The sequence below is a fragment of the Trematomus bernacchii genome, unplaced genomic scaffold (assembly GCF_902827165.1).
Source record: "Trematomus bernacchii unplaced genomic scaffold, fTreBer1.1, whole genome shotgun sequence".
Lineage (NCBI taxonomy): Eukaryota > Metazoa > Chordata > Actinopteri > Perciformes > Nototheniidae > Trematomus > Trematomus bernacchii.
The window spans coordinates 181-16,803 of NW_022988103.1; the positions used below are offsets into that span (position 1 = coordinate 181).

The 16,623-nt window shown below is 41.6% G+C and overlaps 1 protein-coding gene across 1 annotated transcript in view; it reads left to right on the plus strand.

Annotated features, from left to right (window-relative positions):
- Positions 1–4,210: 4,210 nt before the first annotated feature.
- Positions 4,211–16,623, plus strand: part of LOC117475721 (probable E3 ubiquitin-protein ligase HECTD2) — a gene marked incomplete at its 3' end in the record, with an annotated part of 32,784 nt that continues 20,371 nt past the window's right edge. The window contains 5 exon segments of the mRNA XM_034122036.1: positions 4,211–4,726; positions 9,740–9,875; positions 15,695–15,833; positions 15,985–16,087; positions 16,403–16,492. Coding sequence (XP_033977927.1) covers positions 4,658–4,726; positions 9,740–9,875; positions 15,695–15,833; positions 15,985–16,087; positions 16,403–16,492 — 537 coding nt within the window.

A 16,623-nucleotide genomic window follows, 5' to 3' on the forward strand; every position in this document is an offset into this window, starting at 1 on the left:
CTGAATACTTCACATGAACATCAAGTCAAGATTGGATATCTGAGATGAGTCTCGTTAACAGGAAGTCATGATACAGCTTGTGGTACGCTGAGTTTTTGCACAGTTCACTTCTTAATGTTTTGTTTCATTTTCCAAGTTAACTAGATGCAAATATAGAAAGAGATGGCCTCATAATGCCAACATGTATCTCAACAGGCTACGACCAATATATAAATACAACTATTGCTGTGAGAGGGATTAGCCATGCACTTCATTGAGTGAGAACATGTACATGTAAATCAGGGGGGTCAAACTCAAATACACAGTATAGTACTAGTGGAGGGCCGGACTGGTTCAATGTTTATTGCAAAACTTATTGAAATGAACTTATTGCACATATTAAACCTGGAACTAACAAAGCTTCAATGATTGCCTATAAAAACAACATTGAACATTAAATAATCAGTTGCATTCATTTCTTATGGCTCTATCTGCAGTCATTTCTTATGAGTACATTTCTCCACAGGCCAACAACAGCTTGAACAAAACTATTTCCCTCAAAGAAAAAAACAAACATGCTCTGTTGTCTCAAGAAAGAAAGTGCAGAAGGAAACATGTAAACTCAGTGTGCTGCTCTGTGATGCTAGTTCAGATACTTGGCATCTCATCTTGGGTGCAAGGTCATCAATGTTTGGGGTCAGGCTCTGAGCTGAGGAGACCCTCAGGATTGAGTGAAGGTGTGCGTGCAATATACCGGAGGGCCAGATCTAATAGAAATTAGAAATTATCCTGCGGGCCGAAATTAAATCCACTAAGGGCCTGATTTGGCCCCCGGGCCTTGAGTTTGACACATGTGCTGTAAATGATCACTGGAGTGAATGCATGGCAGCATCAGTGGATCTTTGGTAAACTGCTCCCTCTTCTGGTCAGAGGAGACATTACACAGGTTTTGCATTAGATGTTAATTACTTTAAGATGAATATCCAGGTGTAGAGACTCAATCCAGCCTGAGCAAATATGCTGTGTCTTTTTATTGTTCATTTATTTTGGATTTCTCAATTGTTTTCATACAGTCTTTCATCAATTATCTTCTCTTACGTTTGATGTTTTTTCCCTTATTGGATTGTCACTTTTATTATCATATTTACATTCCTTTAATACATACTGCTGTGTACAGAACAGATACAGAAACACACCCTCGTTTGCAGAAAATGTGTGCGCCATGCCATTCACCCTCCTCCTCCTCACACACACACACACACACACACACACACACACACACACACACACACACACACACACACTCAGTTGAACTACAGTAACCTCTCTCTCCCTCTGCACTCAGGTTTTTGAGGAAAGGCGTGTGTGTGTGTTCTTGCCAAAAAGTCTCTCTCCCAGATGTTCCTTCTTCTCTCTCTCTCTCTCTCTCTCTCTCACACACACTCACACACACACACACACACACATACACACACACACACACACACACACACACACATACACACACACACACACACACACACTTTGAGGCGTTGCTATGAATCAAACCAAATATTCCTCCTGACAACAGATGCCTCTCCTCCCTCTGCGTTCTCACATCAGTTCAAACTAACAGACAAATCCTGCTTTCACACAAACACCACCAGAGGAAGCTCAACATGTGTGTTTTAGCAGGGTTAGAACTGTAATCTGTTATAATCACTAGCTACCTGTAATCTGATTACTTTCCGTTACTTTTGGAGCCAAGCTAACAAATACAAGAGAACAGAAATATCAATAAGATGTTGTCATGTTGTTGTTGTAAGTGTATTATGTAAGACAACAGAACAATGTGACCTTAGAAAAAAAGAAATCAAGATTATATGTGTATCCTCTACACCTGGATTGGACACCTTTCCACAGAGGACCACAGTGAAAATATAGCTTTTGGCCAAGTTGTTTTTTTACTCATAAACAAATCAATATGTTTGCATCTTGGGTGAATGAAGAGACAGATATTCAGTTTGTTCTGAGCATCAAATCTTTGTCTCTTCTTGTTCAGGAACTTCTTTAGGATCTTTGTGGAAAACCCGGAGGCAGGTTTCTGTTTTTCTTCTTTTTTTTGGGGCAATTTTCTCCTGGAGTGCCCAGACTTTAGAAAGTTGTGTAGGTCAGCAGCTCTGATGCTTGTGTGGGTTAAAAATACTGCCGGGTTTCCTCTCTGCCAAAGGCTCCTATAGAGTGTTCAGCAGTATGTTAGTGAGAGGTAGTCAGCCAGGAAACTGGATACATGTCATTTAGTGGATGTTATCTGTCTGCAAGTCCAAGTCAGACTTCTGAGAAAAAGTCAAAATATTGAGAAAGAAAGTCTGAAAAAGAAAATGAAATCTAAAAGAAAAGTCAAAAATACTGAGAAAAGTCACGAGACTGAAAAAGGTAGAAATTCTGAGAAATGTTTTTTTATTTTCAGAAAAAAGTCAAAGTTCTTGGAAAAAATCTGATTTCCTGGAAAAGTTCAAAATTCTGGGTAGAAAGTCTGAATTCTGTAAAAGTCAAAATAATGAATAAAATGTGTTTTCAAATAAAAGTATTTACTGACATATTTTGTGTCGTATAACAAAATGTTAAAATCTCTTCAGCTCTTGTTAACCACAGACCAGATTTCAGGCTCACAAACAAAAACACATTCAAAGCTTTGAGACCAGTCATATCAGGGTTTAGCATTCATTCACTGTTCTATCCTCCATACTGTACGGACAAGAACAAGCAGGTTTAAATCCTAGCTCTCTTGCTGTGTTTGAAAGAAGTCAAACAGGATCTCATAATCATAATGAGTGTGTGTGTGTGTGTGTGTGTGTGTGTGTGTGTGTGTGTGTGTGTGTGTGAGAGAGAGAGTGTGTGTGTGTGTGTGTGTGTGTGTGTGTGAGAGAGAGTGTGTGTGTGTGTGTGTTTACTACAAACTCTAATTTAAGTGTAGCTGCTGTTTACACCACATGACAAAAAACGTTGTGTTTCCACATCAGGTGCACAGGGCAGCGGAGACGAGGAGTTTGAGGCCTAGACGCAATAAATCTGAAGCAAAACACATCTGCCATAACAAAAACACAGACCCCCCCCCCACACACACACACACGCACACACACACACACACGACTGCAGGTCGGCCTGAGCTCAAAAAACAAACTGAGCTTGAACGGAGCCAATTTTAGAAAAGCTGATGCTTACGATAATTCCCAAAATGAATAAATGAAAGTGAGTTAAAGCTACAAGAACAGCCTTTTCCCTGAACAGCAACACATGCGTCAGAAAATGAAATATTCAGTGTTACATAACAATGAAAACGTTTCACTGAGACATTATCTGTGCGACTCACTCTTAACAGAACAACAGTATATGGCCTTTCCAGTTCATGTCTGTGCGTTTCTGAGGTCATTATAATACGAGTGATGTTATTCTAATAACAAGTGCCTCGTGTTCTAAATCCACCTATTGACAAACGAGCAGGTCCAAAAGTGTCTTCCAGGCTTTTTAAGGACCTGCAGAAACACTGAGGCTGTTCTTAGAAAACCAGACCAGAGTTCAGATGATCTCAACTTTACCGGGAAATCACACACACACACACACACACACACACACACACACACACACACACACACACACACACACACACACACAACACACACACACACACACACACACACACACACACACACACACACACACACACACACACACACACACACACACACACACACACACACACACACACACACACACACACACACACCAGTTTCTTTATGTGCAGTGAGAGTTGGCCTGCCGCCCAGATCCTGTTTCTCACTAATTATGGACAGAAGTTAAACTGCAGCAGGGCCACACACTTCCTGTCAGAACTTTCAAAATAAAAGTCCTACTGAGGGAGGTAGAATAGAACAGGATAGAGTACAAATAAAAAAGGATAATAAGAACTAAAGGGAACAGCAGAAGAAGACAGACAGGAAGTAAACAAATGGCTTCCCTTCTTTTTATAAATTTTATTTTATTTCCTTTCTTTCAAAGCTCCCTCTTTTATTGTGAATCCAAAAGCTCTCATTTCCCGTCTCTCTCTCTCTCTCTCTGTCTCTCTCTCTCTCTCTCTCTCTCTCTGTGTGTGTGTGTGTGTGTGTGTGTGTGTGTGTGTGTGTGTGTGTGTGTGTGTGTGTGTGTGTGTGTGTGTGTGTGTGTGTGTGTGTGTGTGTGTGTGTGTGTTTGGCACCTCCTCCTCCACCTTCAAACATGGCGCCGGCCCGCAGCTCTGCTCCTTCCCTGACAGACGACTCAGCTCCGGAGAGAGAGAGGGAGGAGGAGTGGGGGAGGAAGCAGAACCTCGCCATGACCGAGTGTTAAAACCTCTTTTTAAAACCAAAACAACAACATTAATAACTCTTTAAAGGCTCTTTCTTTACGCACCGCTTTTTTTGGAAACGTTTACGCGTGAGACCGTGCGTAAAGGAGAGCCCACCTGCGCGACGAAGGTAGATTTCACTCCGGCTCTCCAGGATGTGATTCTCCCGGATCTGAGAGAGAAAGGAACGGAGCACTTTGATGGTTCCTCGGGGTCCGATTTTGGCTCCGGTAAAAAAATGAGCAGAAAGTCAGACTGAGGCTTTCCAGGAAATAAAAACACAACAACTTTCTCCATTTCTTCCACACCGAGAGGATGGATGGGGAACACTTGGAGAGGGAACGAGAGAGGCTTCCTCCGATTTACCACAGCTCCGCTCCTGCTGTAAGAAAACACGTTTTATCTCCTAACAAAGTGATTTTCTCTCTAATATCTCAGAACATGTGTTTGTGATAACAATGCACTATATCTCAAATTGGAAAAAAAACAGTAACAATTTTCAGAATAAACACGTTTCTAATTACAATTAGCAGTAAATAAAGCTAAAGCATGCATCAAGAGGGAACTTAATTATAATCCGATAAAAATGGATGAAACACGTTTAGCATTGATTTTAAGAACGCGCTAATGGATCAAAAATGAAAACGGAAAACACCACTATGTGATACATGGATATGAATTAGCAGTGTTGAATAAAGTAATCTGATCCTTTACTTAAAGGTGGGGTATGTAATTTATTTCAGATACACTTTTTGTTATATTCCATGGAATGCTCTTAACATCCCGATAGCAATGAATATCAAAGTGCTTTGACAACAAATACATACAAAATTTCATCTGTGGAAGCTGTAGTACTGTAAAAAGCACGACCAATCATTTTAGCCGGCCCGGCTAAAATAACTGGATGGCCTACCTGCCTGTCAGCCTTCCATCTGTGCACAAACTTATCTCGTGCCCTCATTGGTCATGTGCGCGTTCGTGTGTGTTGGAGGAGGGGCTCTGTAAGGAAGTGGCAGATGTTTTCCGGCTGTGTATTTTCAAATTCTAGCGCACTCGAGCTGGTTTCTCCAAAATTACCTACCCCACCTTTAAGTAAGAGTACAAATACTATGATGTAAAAACGCTAAATTACAAGTAAAAGTCTTGATTTCAAAATAAAGTACAAAATTACTCATTCTGCACATTTCAGAATAATACAACTTAAAGAAGTACTATCAGCTAAATGTACTTCAAGTATCAAAAATAAAAGTACTTTGATGGCGGTCAACCACTAATGGGGCATTTCCACCATGGCGCGGTTTAAGCGTGCCGTGTCGTGCCGGGCCCGTTTTTGGTTGCGCTTGCGGGGTTACTTTTTCACCTTTTTTCTGGCCCGACAAAATCGTGGTTCTATCGTGGCCAACAAACAGGGCTGAGTCGGGCTGAGTATGCTAAACTAGAGAGAGAATCGCTGGCAAGGGGGCTACAACTACAACAAGATGGACATATTTGACCGTGATTTAATTGTAATACACGTTTCAAAATGATGCCGAAGTAACAACATACTGATACCGGTTAGTAAAAACCATGAATTAATGCTTTGACAAGTCTGCAGACAGACGGCAGGCGAAAAACCTTTTAAAATGCGTGTTTTCTAGATGGAGATTGGCTAAGCTAACGCAGTATATGCTCCGACCGTCCACACTCACAACAACGGCCTACAGACATAAATAAAGCAGCGACTGTATTCACCATGACACAGGCAGTCTGTGGTTTGTACTTGTTTAACTTTTGTCTAGTTTCTGAACATATATAAGGAGCTGTGAGCTCTGAGTGCTAACAGCTAACGGCTGATGTTGTTTTTCTGGGGTTCTCATTGAAGATGACGTCACGGCTCCGCCTACACTGCGTTACTATAGTAACTACCCCAGTTCCTAAACTGTAATGGAAGCGCAGCATGAAGTGAGCCGGCCCTAACAAGGCCCAACGCGGCCTAGCAGTACCGAGCGAGGCCGACCGTGTGGTGGAAATGCGCCATTAGAGATGTCCCGCCCCTTATGCTGTGTTCACACCGGACGCGATGCGACGTTTGGGGGCGGCGCGATTACATGTAAAGTCAATGCAGAGACGTGGACAGACGCGAATTCGCTCCGACGGCGCGCATGAAGCGGTGGACGCAGCGCGAATCACACGATTGAGGCGATTGAACGGTACCGCGTTAAACGCGAGAGTTCAATTTTTTCAACTCGAGCGTCAAATTCACGTGACGCGTTCTCGCGGAAGCCAATCAGCGGTGAGGATCTCAGCCGCCGTCACTGACGTTCAACCACACAACATCAGCCGTTAGCTGTTAGCAGTTAGCACACAGAGCTCACAGCTCCTCATATCCGTTCAGAAACTGGACAAAAGTTAAACAAGTACAAACCACAGACTGTCTGTGCCATGGTGAATACAGTCGCTGCTTATTTATGTCTGTAGGCCGTTGTTATGAGTGTGGAATGAGCATATACAACGTTAGCTTAGCCTGGTCGACCCGATCTTCATTCAGAAAACAAGCATTTTAAAAGGTGTTTTGCCTGCCGTCTTGTCTGCAGACTTGTCAAAGCATTAATTCATGGTTGTTACTAACCGGTATCAGTATGTTGTTACTTCGGCATCATTTAGAAACGTGTATTACAATTTAATCACGGTAAAATATGTTCATTTGTTGTAGTTGTAGCTCCCGAGCCAGCGCGTCTTGTTTGAATGATGCGAGTAAACACAGCTGGCAGCCGCGGTGAACCTCCAGCGTTTAGAGCGATGCGATAGGAGCGATTAGAGCGAAGCGAATAGTCGCATCGCGTCCGGTGTGAACGCAGCATTAGCCTATCACGTACCATGTGCGCTAGCTAATAGGAGCGTGAGTGCTACACAGTGATGTCACTATGTTCTGGAAGTAAACACAGGGATTTTAGCCTTTGCAGACCATTTACATCAGGGGTGTCAAACTCAAGGCCCGGGGGCCGAATCCGGCCCGTGACTTCATTTTCTGTGACCCCACAACAGCTCTGAAAGAATATGATATGTTTATTATACGGTTACATGCCGATTTACAGAAGCACGTTGCCCTTAAACTACATGTCCCACAATGCATTTCAAATTTGACTTTTTTCTCAGAATTTGCCTTTTTTTTTTTTAAATATGCCTTTTATCTTAGAATTTGCCTTTTTCTCAGAATTTGACTTATTTTTCAAAATGTCACTTTTTTTCTCCAAAATTTCACTTTTTGTTCCGACTTTTTTTCTTCAGAATTTGGTTTTTCTTTTTAAATCATTTTGTGACATTCTCACTGAAGAGACTTGCAATTATTTGCCCTAGACTTTCTGCTTTCAGACCTAGTTAATTATGAAGTTATTACCCTATCCGATAACAATCCAATGCAGGGGCAATAACATTATTTTATATATATTAAATATTTATATATGTATTTTTATATAGTCTTAAAGTTACAACCGGCCCTTTGAGTGCAACCATAATGCTGATGTGGCCCGTGATGAAATTGACTTTGACCCCCCTGATTTACATGCACTGAAACACATAGAACAGGAGAGGGACAATCCTAGTAGGTCCTCTTTAAGATGATTTAGTCTTTTAGTTTTCTCCGTGTGGAAAAAGTGATGCCCCTGCAGCAGCTTTTGATGATGTAACCTCTGTGTTTTTAAATGTTGTATTTCCAATAATGGTGGATCACTAGTAGTATTACAGTGTTAGTAAAAACCTAAAAGGAGCATATAGTGTTTGTTGTAAAGGATCAGATGTTGTCTCTTCTCTGTCAGCTGTTCTGTTCTCTAATACTTTAAGAGTGAATCTATTCTTCTACTTTCTGAATCTGCTTCATGGTTTTCACTTTCTTTGCTTCATTTGTTCTGTTCTTAATTCAGCAGGTGAACCCATATGTTCATTAAACAGTGTGTGTGAGCTATACTGTTGCCTCTCGCTGGTTGCTTGATGTCATCTCCATTGTGTCAGGCAGTAGGAATGTGCAGATGTTTTTTTTGTCTGTCATTGCTCAGACAGTCTGGAAATGTCATAAAGTGTCTGCATGCGTTCACTTTCTGCAGCTCCTTAGAAGTTTCCGCGTCCCTCGAGTTTTACATCTGAGGAAATTCAGGCTCAAAGGTTGTCTAAAGAAAAGCTCCGACATACAGCGGGCTGTCATTGCATCGCGGACCAATAAGAAACAGGAGTATTGAAGACAGCTGGTGTTCACTGAAGGGTGTTTCGTACCTGAGACAGAAAGTAAAACAGCTGCTGTTTCAGGGTTTTAAAAATCTCAATAACACACATTTCCAAACAAAATTTCTATAAAATATTTCAGTCCAGGAATCTTGAATTTGTTTAGTCTAGTGCTGATGTTCTTTCCGCCTCTCTGATATCTCCTATAATTCTGTCATCGCCCTTTTTTGTTTATGGGTACAACAGAAGAACAATTGGTGAAGTGATTGAGGAAGCATCTCCCTGGTTCCCTCCACAAAAAGAGAATGGAACTTTCCCAAATGTTGTTTTAATTCTGGTTTTATTTGCAGCTGCACTCTGATCGTGTGTGTGTATGTGTGTGTGTGTGTGTGTGTATGTGTGTGTGTGTGTGTGTGTGTGTGTGTGTGTGTGTGTGTGTGTGTGTGTGCTGTCAGTAGCGGCTGCTGTGCATCTGTTGATTTTCCAAAGCCTCTCCTCCTCTTGATGAACTCTCCATCTCTCTTGTTTACTCACATGATTCAAGTCCTTTTCTTATTCTTCTCTTCACTTTCTAACCATCTCACCTTCTATCATTCCTTCTAAACTCCTCCTCTTCCTCTTCTTGCTCTTGGGGTTCAGCTTCATTGTGCAGAGGTGTGAAAGAGCAGCAGGTGATGAAGTAAATATTACAGGAGATAGATTTTATTTTATTGGACGTCTGGATTGATTTCAGGAGTTCTTGTTCTGGTGAGAAACCTCAATATCTAGAGAGTAGTGAGTTTCACTTTGTGGGCAACTGGGAGGACGTATTTTAAAATGTATTTTAATTTAGATGCCATTTAGTTGTATTTATTCTTATCTTATTATTTTTGTTGTTATTTAATTGTTATTTGATTCCTTTTTTATTCTTATTTTTATTTTCCTTTTATTATTTTATTCATGTTGTTTACTCTCAACTCAACTTTTTAATTTAGCTTTGAATTTAATTGTGTTTATTTGATTCTGGTTTTATTCAGTGTTCGGTTTATTGACTCCTATTGGTGTTAATTATTTTGATCAGTCACAAAGTTATCTGTGACTTAGTTTTACCTTTTTGTGTAAATAAAGTGCTCTATGAATAACGTTTAATTGATTGATATAAAGCCTCATTAGAAACTCTTCTCTGCTCTTCGTGGTGATGATGGCTTCTTCCTGTTCTTCCAGGGTTTCGGGCGAGGAGCGAAGCAGCCGTTTCCGTCGTTGGGAACGTTCATTTCCACTCTGAACCAGAGAAGAGACGCCGCGGGGCGAGGAGGATTCATGACGGGAACTCTGAGCGGCAACCAGTGGCTCCGACACGGTGAGTCAGACAATAATTATCTACTTCGATTGCTAACAAGGGTCTAAAGGAGACGACTAAACATCATCGCGCCCAACATTAGCCTCCTTTAGCTTAGCGGTGGTGACGTGAAGTCATGTGACCGTGCTGTAGTTCCTTTATAGACCAACATTAGCCACCTTTAGCTTAGCGGGGGTGACGTGAAGTCATTTGACCGTGCTGTAGTTCCTTTATAGCCCAACATTAGCCACCTTTAGCTTAGCGGTGGGGACGTGAAGTCATGTGACCGTGCTGTAGTTCCTTTATAGCCCAACATTAGCCTCCTTTAGCTTAGCGGTGGTGACGTGAAGTCATGTGACCGTGCTGTAGTTCCTTTATAGCCCAACATTAGCCGCCTTTAGCTTAGCGGTGGTGACGTGAAGTCATGTGACCGTGCTGTAGTTCCTTTATAGCCCAACATTAGCCACCTTTAGCTTAGCAGTGGTGACGTGAAGTCATGTGACTGTGCTGTAGTTCCTTTATAGCCCAACATTAGCCACCTTTAGCTTAGCAGTGGTGACGTGAAGTCATGTGTCCGTGCTGTAGTTCCTTTATAGCCCAACATTAGCCACCTTTAGCTTAGGGGTGGTGACGTGAAGTCATGTGACTGTGCTGTAGTTCCTTTATAGCCCAACATTAGCCACCTTTAGCTTAGCGGTGGTGACGTGAAGTCATGTGACGGTGCTGTAGTTCCTTTATAGCCCAACATTAGCCTCCTTTAGCTTAGCGGGGGTGACGTGAAGTCATGTGACCGTGCTGTAGTTCCTTTATAGCCCAACATTAGCCACCTTTAGCTTAGCGGTCGGTCACGTGAAGTCATGTGACCGTGCTGTAGTTCCTTTATAGCCCAACATTAGCCACCTTTAGCTTAGCGGTGGTGACGTGAAGTCATGTGACCGTGCTGTAGTTCCTTTATAGCCCAACATTAGCCACCTTTAGCTTAGCGGTGGTGACGTGAAGTCATGTGACCGTGCTGTAGTTCCTTTATAGCCCAACATTAGCCATGAATCAACTTAGTACCCAAAACAAGACACATTACATCTGTACCGGGAAAAATAAGTGTATAAACATTGTAGAATTTCATCTCAACACCTAGCATGTAGCATCAAATCATACAGTATAAGGACTTTAATGCAACAGTACTTTCTTTCTTTGCCTCAGTATACTATATGCAGTGTGTCATTGTGGTGCGTTCACTGTCTGCAGGACGTAATGATGTGTGACTTCCTCTGTTTACACTACGCTTGATGTATGTGCTCTCTCTCTGTTTATGTTGAGCTGCTAACATGGCAGCGTCTCCTCAACGGAAAGTTCTCAGTGAGTGAAGACTAAGTAAAGCTGTTCAAGCTTTCCACTGAAATAATCTCACAGCATGCAGAAAATCACACGGTCACAAACTGCTAATTAGACCGTGAGAGGCGTTTTTATGGGGCTGAAATTAAGCGTCTATTTTCAATTTCACAGCTCGAGAAGAAACTCTGAATTCTAGGTTGAAATTACTGTGTTTTTAGACAGAAAGGACCCTTAATGAAAGCAAACATATAAATAAAAGGTGACCAACATGTCATGAGGCGACATTTTGTTTATCCTCCGTCAGCGTTTTTTAGATTAAAGGGAACGTGACTTCCTGTTGAAGGCGAGGTTATTTTCTGACTGCCGTGAGAACGCTCACCAGCCACTTGTCACCACGGCTCCGATGCCAGAATAATTATGCAAACCTCCGCCCCAAATGAAAACCATATGAAAGTGAAAACACACACACACACACACACACACACACACACACACACACACACACACACACACACACACACACACAGTCGTCCGGCTGCTGGAAATTCACCACAATTAGCCACTTCATCTGTAACGTATTAGAGGAGGTTTGTATTGTTATGGTTTCATGTGCTGAGGCTTCACATCAAGATATAAAAACAACAACGACACCTTTTGTAGAAATAGTGAGCTTGTCTTGTGTTTTAAAAACTACTGGTCTCAGCAGGGAAACTGGGGCGTATTGGAAAGGGGGAAATAGCAGAAAATTGATTAAACATTTAAAGGTAATCTACTGTCTCGGTTTGGCTCTCTTTTAAACATCCCTGTCTTCCTCTACGTAAGTGTTTGTCTTGTATCTGAAATGACTAGGTTAGCTACGTTAGCTAGCTAGCTTACATAAGATCTGCAGTAACATCAGAAGGAGTCATAATAATAATACTTTAGCAAAGAATTGCTAACAAAGCACTTATACTAATAAAGGACTGGCTTATCTAAAGCTAGTTGAGTAGCACTTGAAATGTTTTAGCTCTATGAAACCTGATGTACTTATATGATTCTGTTTTCTTCAAGTTTGTATCTTGTTGGTCGAATGCACTTATTGTAAGTCGCTTTGGATAAAAGCGTCAGCTAAATGCAATGTAATGTAATAATAATAATACATGACACTTATATAGCGCTTTTCTAAAAACTCAAAGAAGCTTGTCATGTGATCACATTGTTAAAATAAGCCCATAAAACATTTTTGGTAAGTTTCCAACTACAATGGCCGACTTCCTGTTGGGTTTACGATATGACGCCAAGAGGCTTTTTTGTGCGTCTCACGGTGCTTCATATGTCTACCATATTTCAGACCTGTAGGTGAAACCACAACGAGGGGCTCCATTTTAGCAAATGTGTTGGGGGCAAGCCCCCAGGAAGTGCGCTGGACTCTGATGAAAATATTCGTTGTGTCCAAACGGCGGTACTGCAACTTCAGTATCAGTCACTGGGTCCAGAAAGACTTTTCCCCATTGACTAACATGGGGAAAGAGACGTCTGTAAATCAGCGGATAATTTTTTTAAACTAAATAAACTACCCAGGATGAACTATTTTATGGCCCTTATTAGAATCATTCGGTCCTTAAAGTTGTAAAATGCACTAAAAGCCGAATCTAGATTTATTTTCTGTCTCCATTCATTCTACTGAGCCGAGAGTGGGAGTTCGGGGGGTGGGGCTTAAGGGGCGCATGCTCTGTGAGCGCACATACGGGTTCTTCTGCTCTGACAGCTAGGCATGATGGGTAATCTGTGACGTTTCACTCTCTCAAAAGTTGGGCCATTTTGTCCTCATGAGCCAATGAGCAGCTCTCATAGGAAATAACGAGACTCCGCCTCCTACGCTGTATCCAGTTCTTATTATACATCCATGGTTGGGGGTCCTATAGAGTCAACGATATTAAGACCCCTAATTTATCAAATTTTCCATCAGTTCTGACAAGTTTGCGAAAAAAACTCCAGCTTTTAAACACGTGAAGCCCCTCAGAAACGTAATTCAATTCGTCAATTCTAATAACTTTAGGGATTTCAATCTGTCCCTAAATGAATGGCCGACGGTCGACGACAACACTTGAGGAAGGTTTCCGTCATCAACAGACATCACAGCTTTGTTAAATAAAGGTTGGGGGAGGGGGTCGTCCTTTGGGGTCTTAAAGGTGACTAATTTGATTAAAGGCTGTCATGGCAACCAACACTTGTTGGTGTCAGGTCTTAATTGGATGATGCATACGTTGACAAAGGAGGATGATGATGATGATGATGTGGAGGAGGTGGAGGAGGAGGAGAGAAAGAGGAGGAGGAGGATGAGGAGGAGGAAGAGGAAGAGGAGGAGAAATGATCCCCGTTCATTTCTGCATTTTGATCAATGTCTATCACTATCTTGTGTTTAGATTTGAGGATGAATTTGTTTCGGGAACCCATGAACGGATATCGAACATACTCATTCACCTTTTCTAGGAAACTGTTTCCATGGATATAATAGGATTTTAAACTTCGTTATTTTAATTTTAATTGTAATTGTCATATCTGATTTGATTATACAGTCAATTCTTATAATATTTTACACAAATACCATTTTATCTTGGGTTAGTTTAGGATGTATTGTTTTATTTGTATTATTATTATATTGTTTTATTTTATTATCATTTTTCATTTTTATATTTGTTTTAATTTAGAAATTATTGTATTTATTGTATTTAATGTATTTATTGTATTTAATGTATTTATTGTGTTTATCGTATTTATTGTGTTTGTTTGAACACACACATAAGACTGCCTATCACACAGAGAATGAAAAACCGAAGAAATGTAATAGGAAACGTCACAAAAGAGTCAAACACTATTTTACAGGGGACTTAAACACAGTAAAGCAACATTATATTTGAATAAAGGCTATTATAATTTAAAGGAGACTCAGATATAAAGAAATCTGCTCCTGTGATGTAACATCTGTCTCCTTTATCTGAACGAGCACCCACAATGCACCTGGTGATCCTCGTTTCCGTGGAGATGGAGACAACAGGAGGCTAATTATAAGAGGGATGGATGGTCTGAAGTGTGTGTGTGTGTGTGTGTGTGTGTGTGTGTGTGTGTGTGTGTGTGTGTCTTCTTGTCGCTCTGTCGTTCGTTGAGAGTTCTTCAGATGTTTTGATGTGTCTGCTTTGATTCATTTCATAATTTATTCCTGAATCGTTTTTCATCCTCCAATACTGATATACACCTGAACATCAGCAGGAGAGGACTCTTTAAAGTAGAGACACTACATACTGATATACACCTGAACATCAGCAGGAGAGGACTCTTTAAAGTAGAGACACTACATACTGATATACACCTGAACATCAGCAGGAGAGGACTCTTTAAAGTAGAGACACTACATACTGATATACACCTGAACATCAGCAGGAGAGGACTCTTTAAAGTAGAGACACTACATACTGATATACACGTGAACATCAACAGGAGAGGACTCTTTAAAGTAGAGACACTACATACTGACATACACCTGAACATCAGCAGGAGAGGACTCTTTAAAGTAGAGACACTACATACTGATATACACGTGAACATCAACAGGAGAGGACTCTTTAAAGTAGAGACACTACATACTGATATACACCTGAACATCAGCAGGAGAGGACTCTTTAAAGTAGAGACACTACATACTGATATACACCTGAACATCAGCAGGAGAGGACTCTTTAAAGTAGAGACACTACATATTGATATACACCTGAACATCAGCAGGAGAGGACTCTTTAAAGTAGAGACACTACATACTGATATACACCTGAACATCAGCAGGAGAGGACTCTTTAAAGTAGAGACACTACATACTGATATACACCTGAACATCAGCAGGAGAGGACTCTTTAAAGTGGACCTATCATGCTATATTATAATAATATAGTGTAGGACCATACCTATATAAGGCATATTTATACTTTTTTTTTTTCAAAATACCAAACAGATCATGCATTTTAGCCATGCCTCATTTCGCTCAATTTGACATTTTTTAGCTCTGTTTTAGCAAGGGCAGATTCTGTGAGAACAGCACCACCTACAGGCCTGGCATATGTACTACAGCGTCTCCAGCGCTTTCGAACGGCAATGGCCGTGGCTGTCTCCTCCTGATTGGTGGAGTTGGCCCAATAGCCGTAGCGCCACCGTCCTGACGTCAGGACAGTGTTCAAATCTGGATCAGTTTGTATCAGATCTGTTGCAGCCCCTTTTTTAGAGATTTGGGTATGGAGGAAAATAGAGAGGGTTGTGTTTTCTGACACTTGGTGAGTTCCCTGGAACACCGGGGACACATATTCATGTAGAAAAGACGTACAAAAGTGCATTTTGCATGATAGGTCCCCTTTAAAGTAGAGACACTACATACTGATATACACCTGAACATCAGCAGGATATGTCCTCTTATACAATGATTGACTTGTTTCATTGATTTCCCCTTTCTGAGTTAATTGTTTCTTGTGTTTCCTCCTCAGGGAGAGATTTGCCTCCCATCTGCAGCGATGTTCGTCAGAGGCAGCGTCTCTCCATCGACACTCTCCCCGCTGAGGTCAAAGCGCCGTTCCCCTGCGACCCAATCATCCCCCTCCGCACCAAGACCACCAAAGAGTTCCAGTCAGTTCCCATTACCACAACAACAACAACAACAAGTGTACCGCTTGTAAAAAACAAGATTTCTTTTTTCATTTACTCGGTCACTTACAACTCTGTTGTTTGTGTGTGTGTGTGTGTGTGTGTGTGTCTCTTTTTGTGTGTCTTTTTCCAGAGAGGACATGGAGCGAGCCGTCCAATCAGGCGACTGGAAGGAGGTCCGCGAATTTTACCTGACCACCTTCGACTCCTTCATAGAAATAAACGCTGCCTTCAAGGTATGGCACACACACACACACACACACACACACACACACACACACACACACACACACACACACACACACACACACACACACACACACACACACACACACACACACACACACACACACACACACACACACACACACACACACACACACACACACACACTCACTCTCTGGCTCTCAGCCTGTTTTAGATGCCGTTAAAATTTCACCACACACTATAACTTTATTTTTTACGATGGGAACGTTTTTTTTCCACCATAAATGTTTTTCTCATTCTCCCTCCTTCCCGACATTGTTTTGAATTCTCTGATTTTTTCCCAGCGGGAGGCGAACGCATCTTTCAACACCATCGACGACTCGGGAGTCAACGCCAAGTTTGTCAACGCTGTTTACGACGCCCTGCTCAGCACGGTAAGCACACACACACACACACACACACACACACACACACACACACACACACACACACACACACACACACACACACACACACACACACACACACACACACACACACACACACACACACACACACACACAGA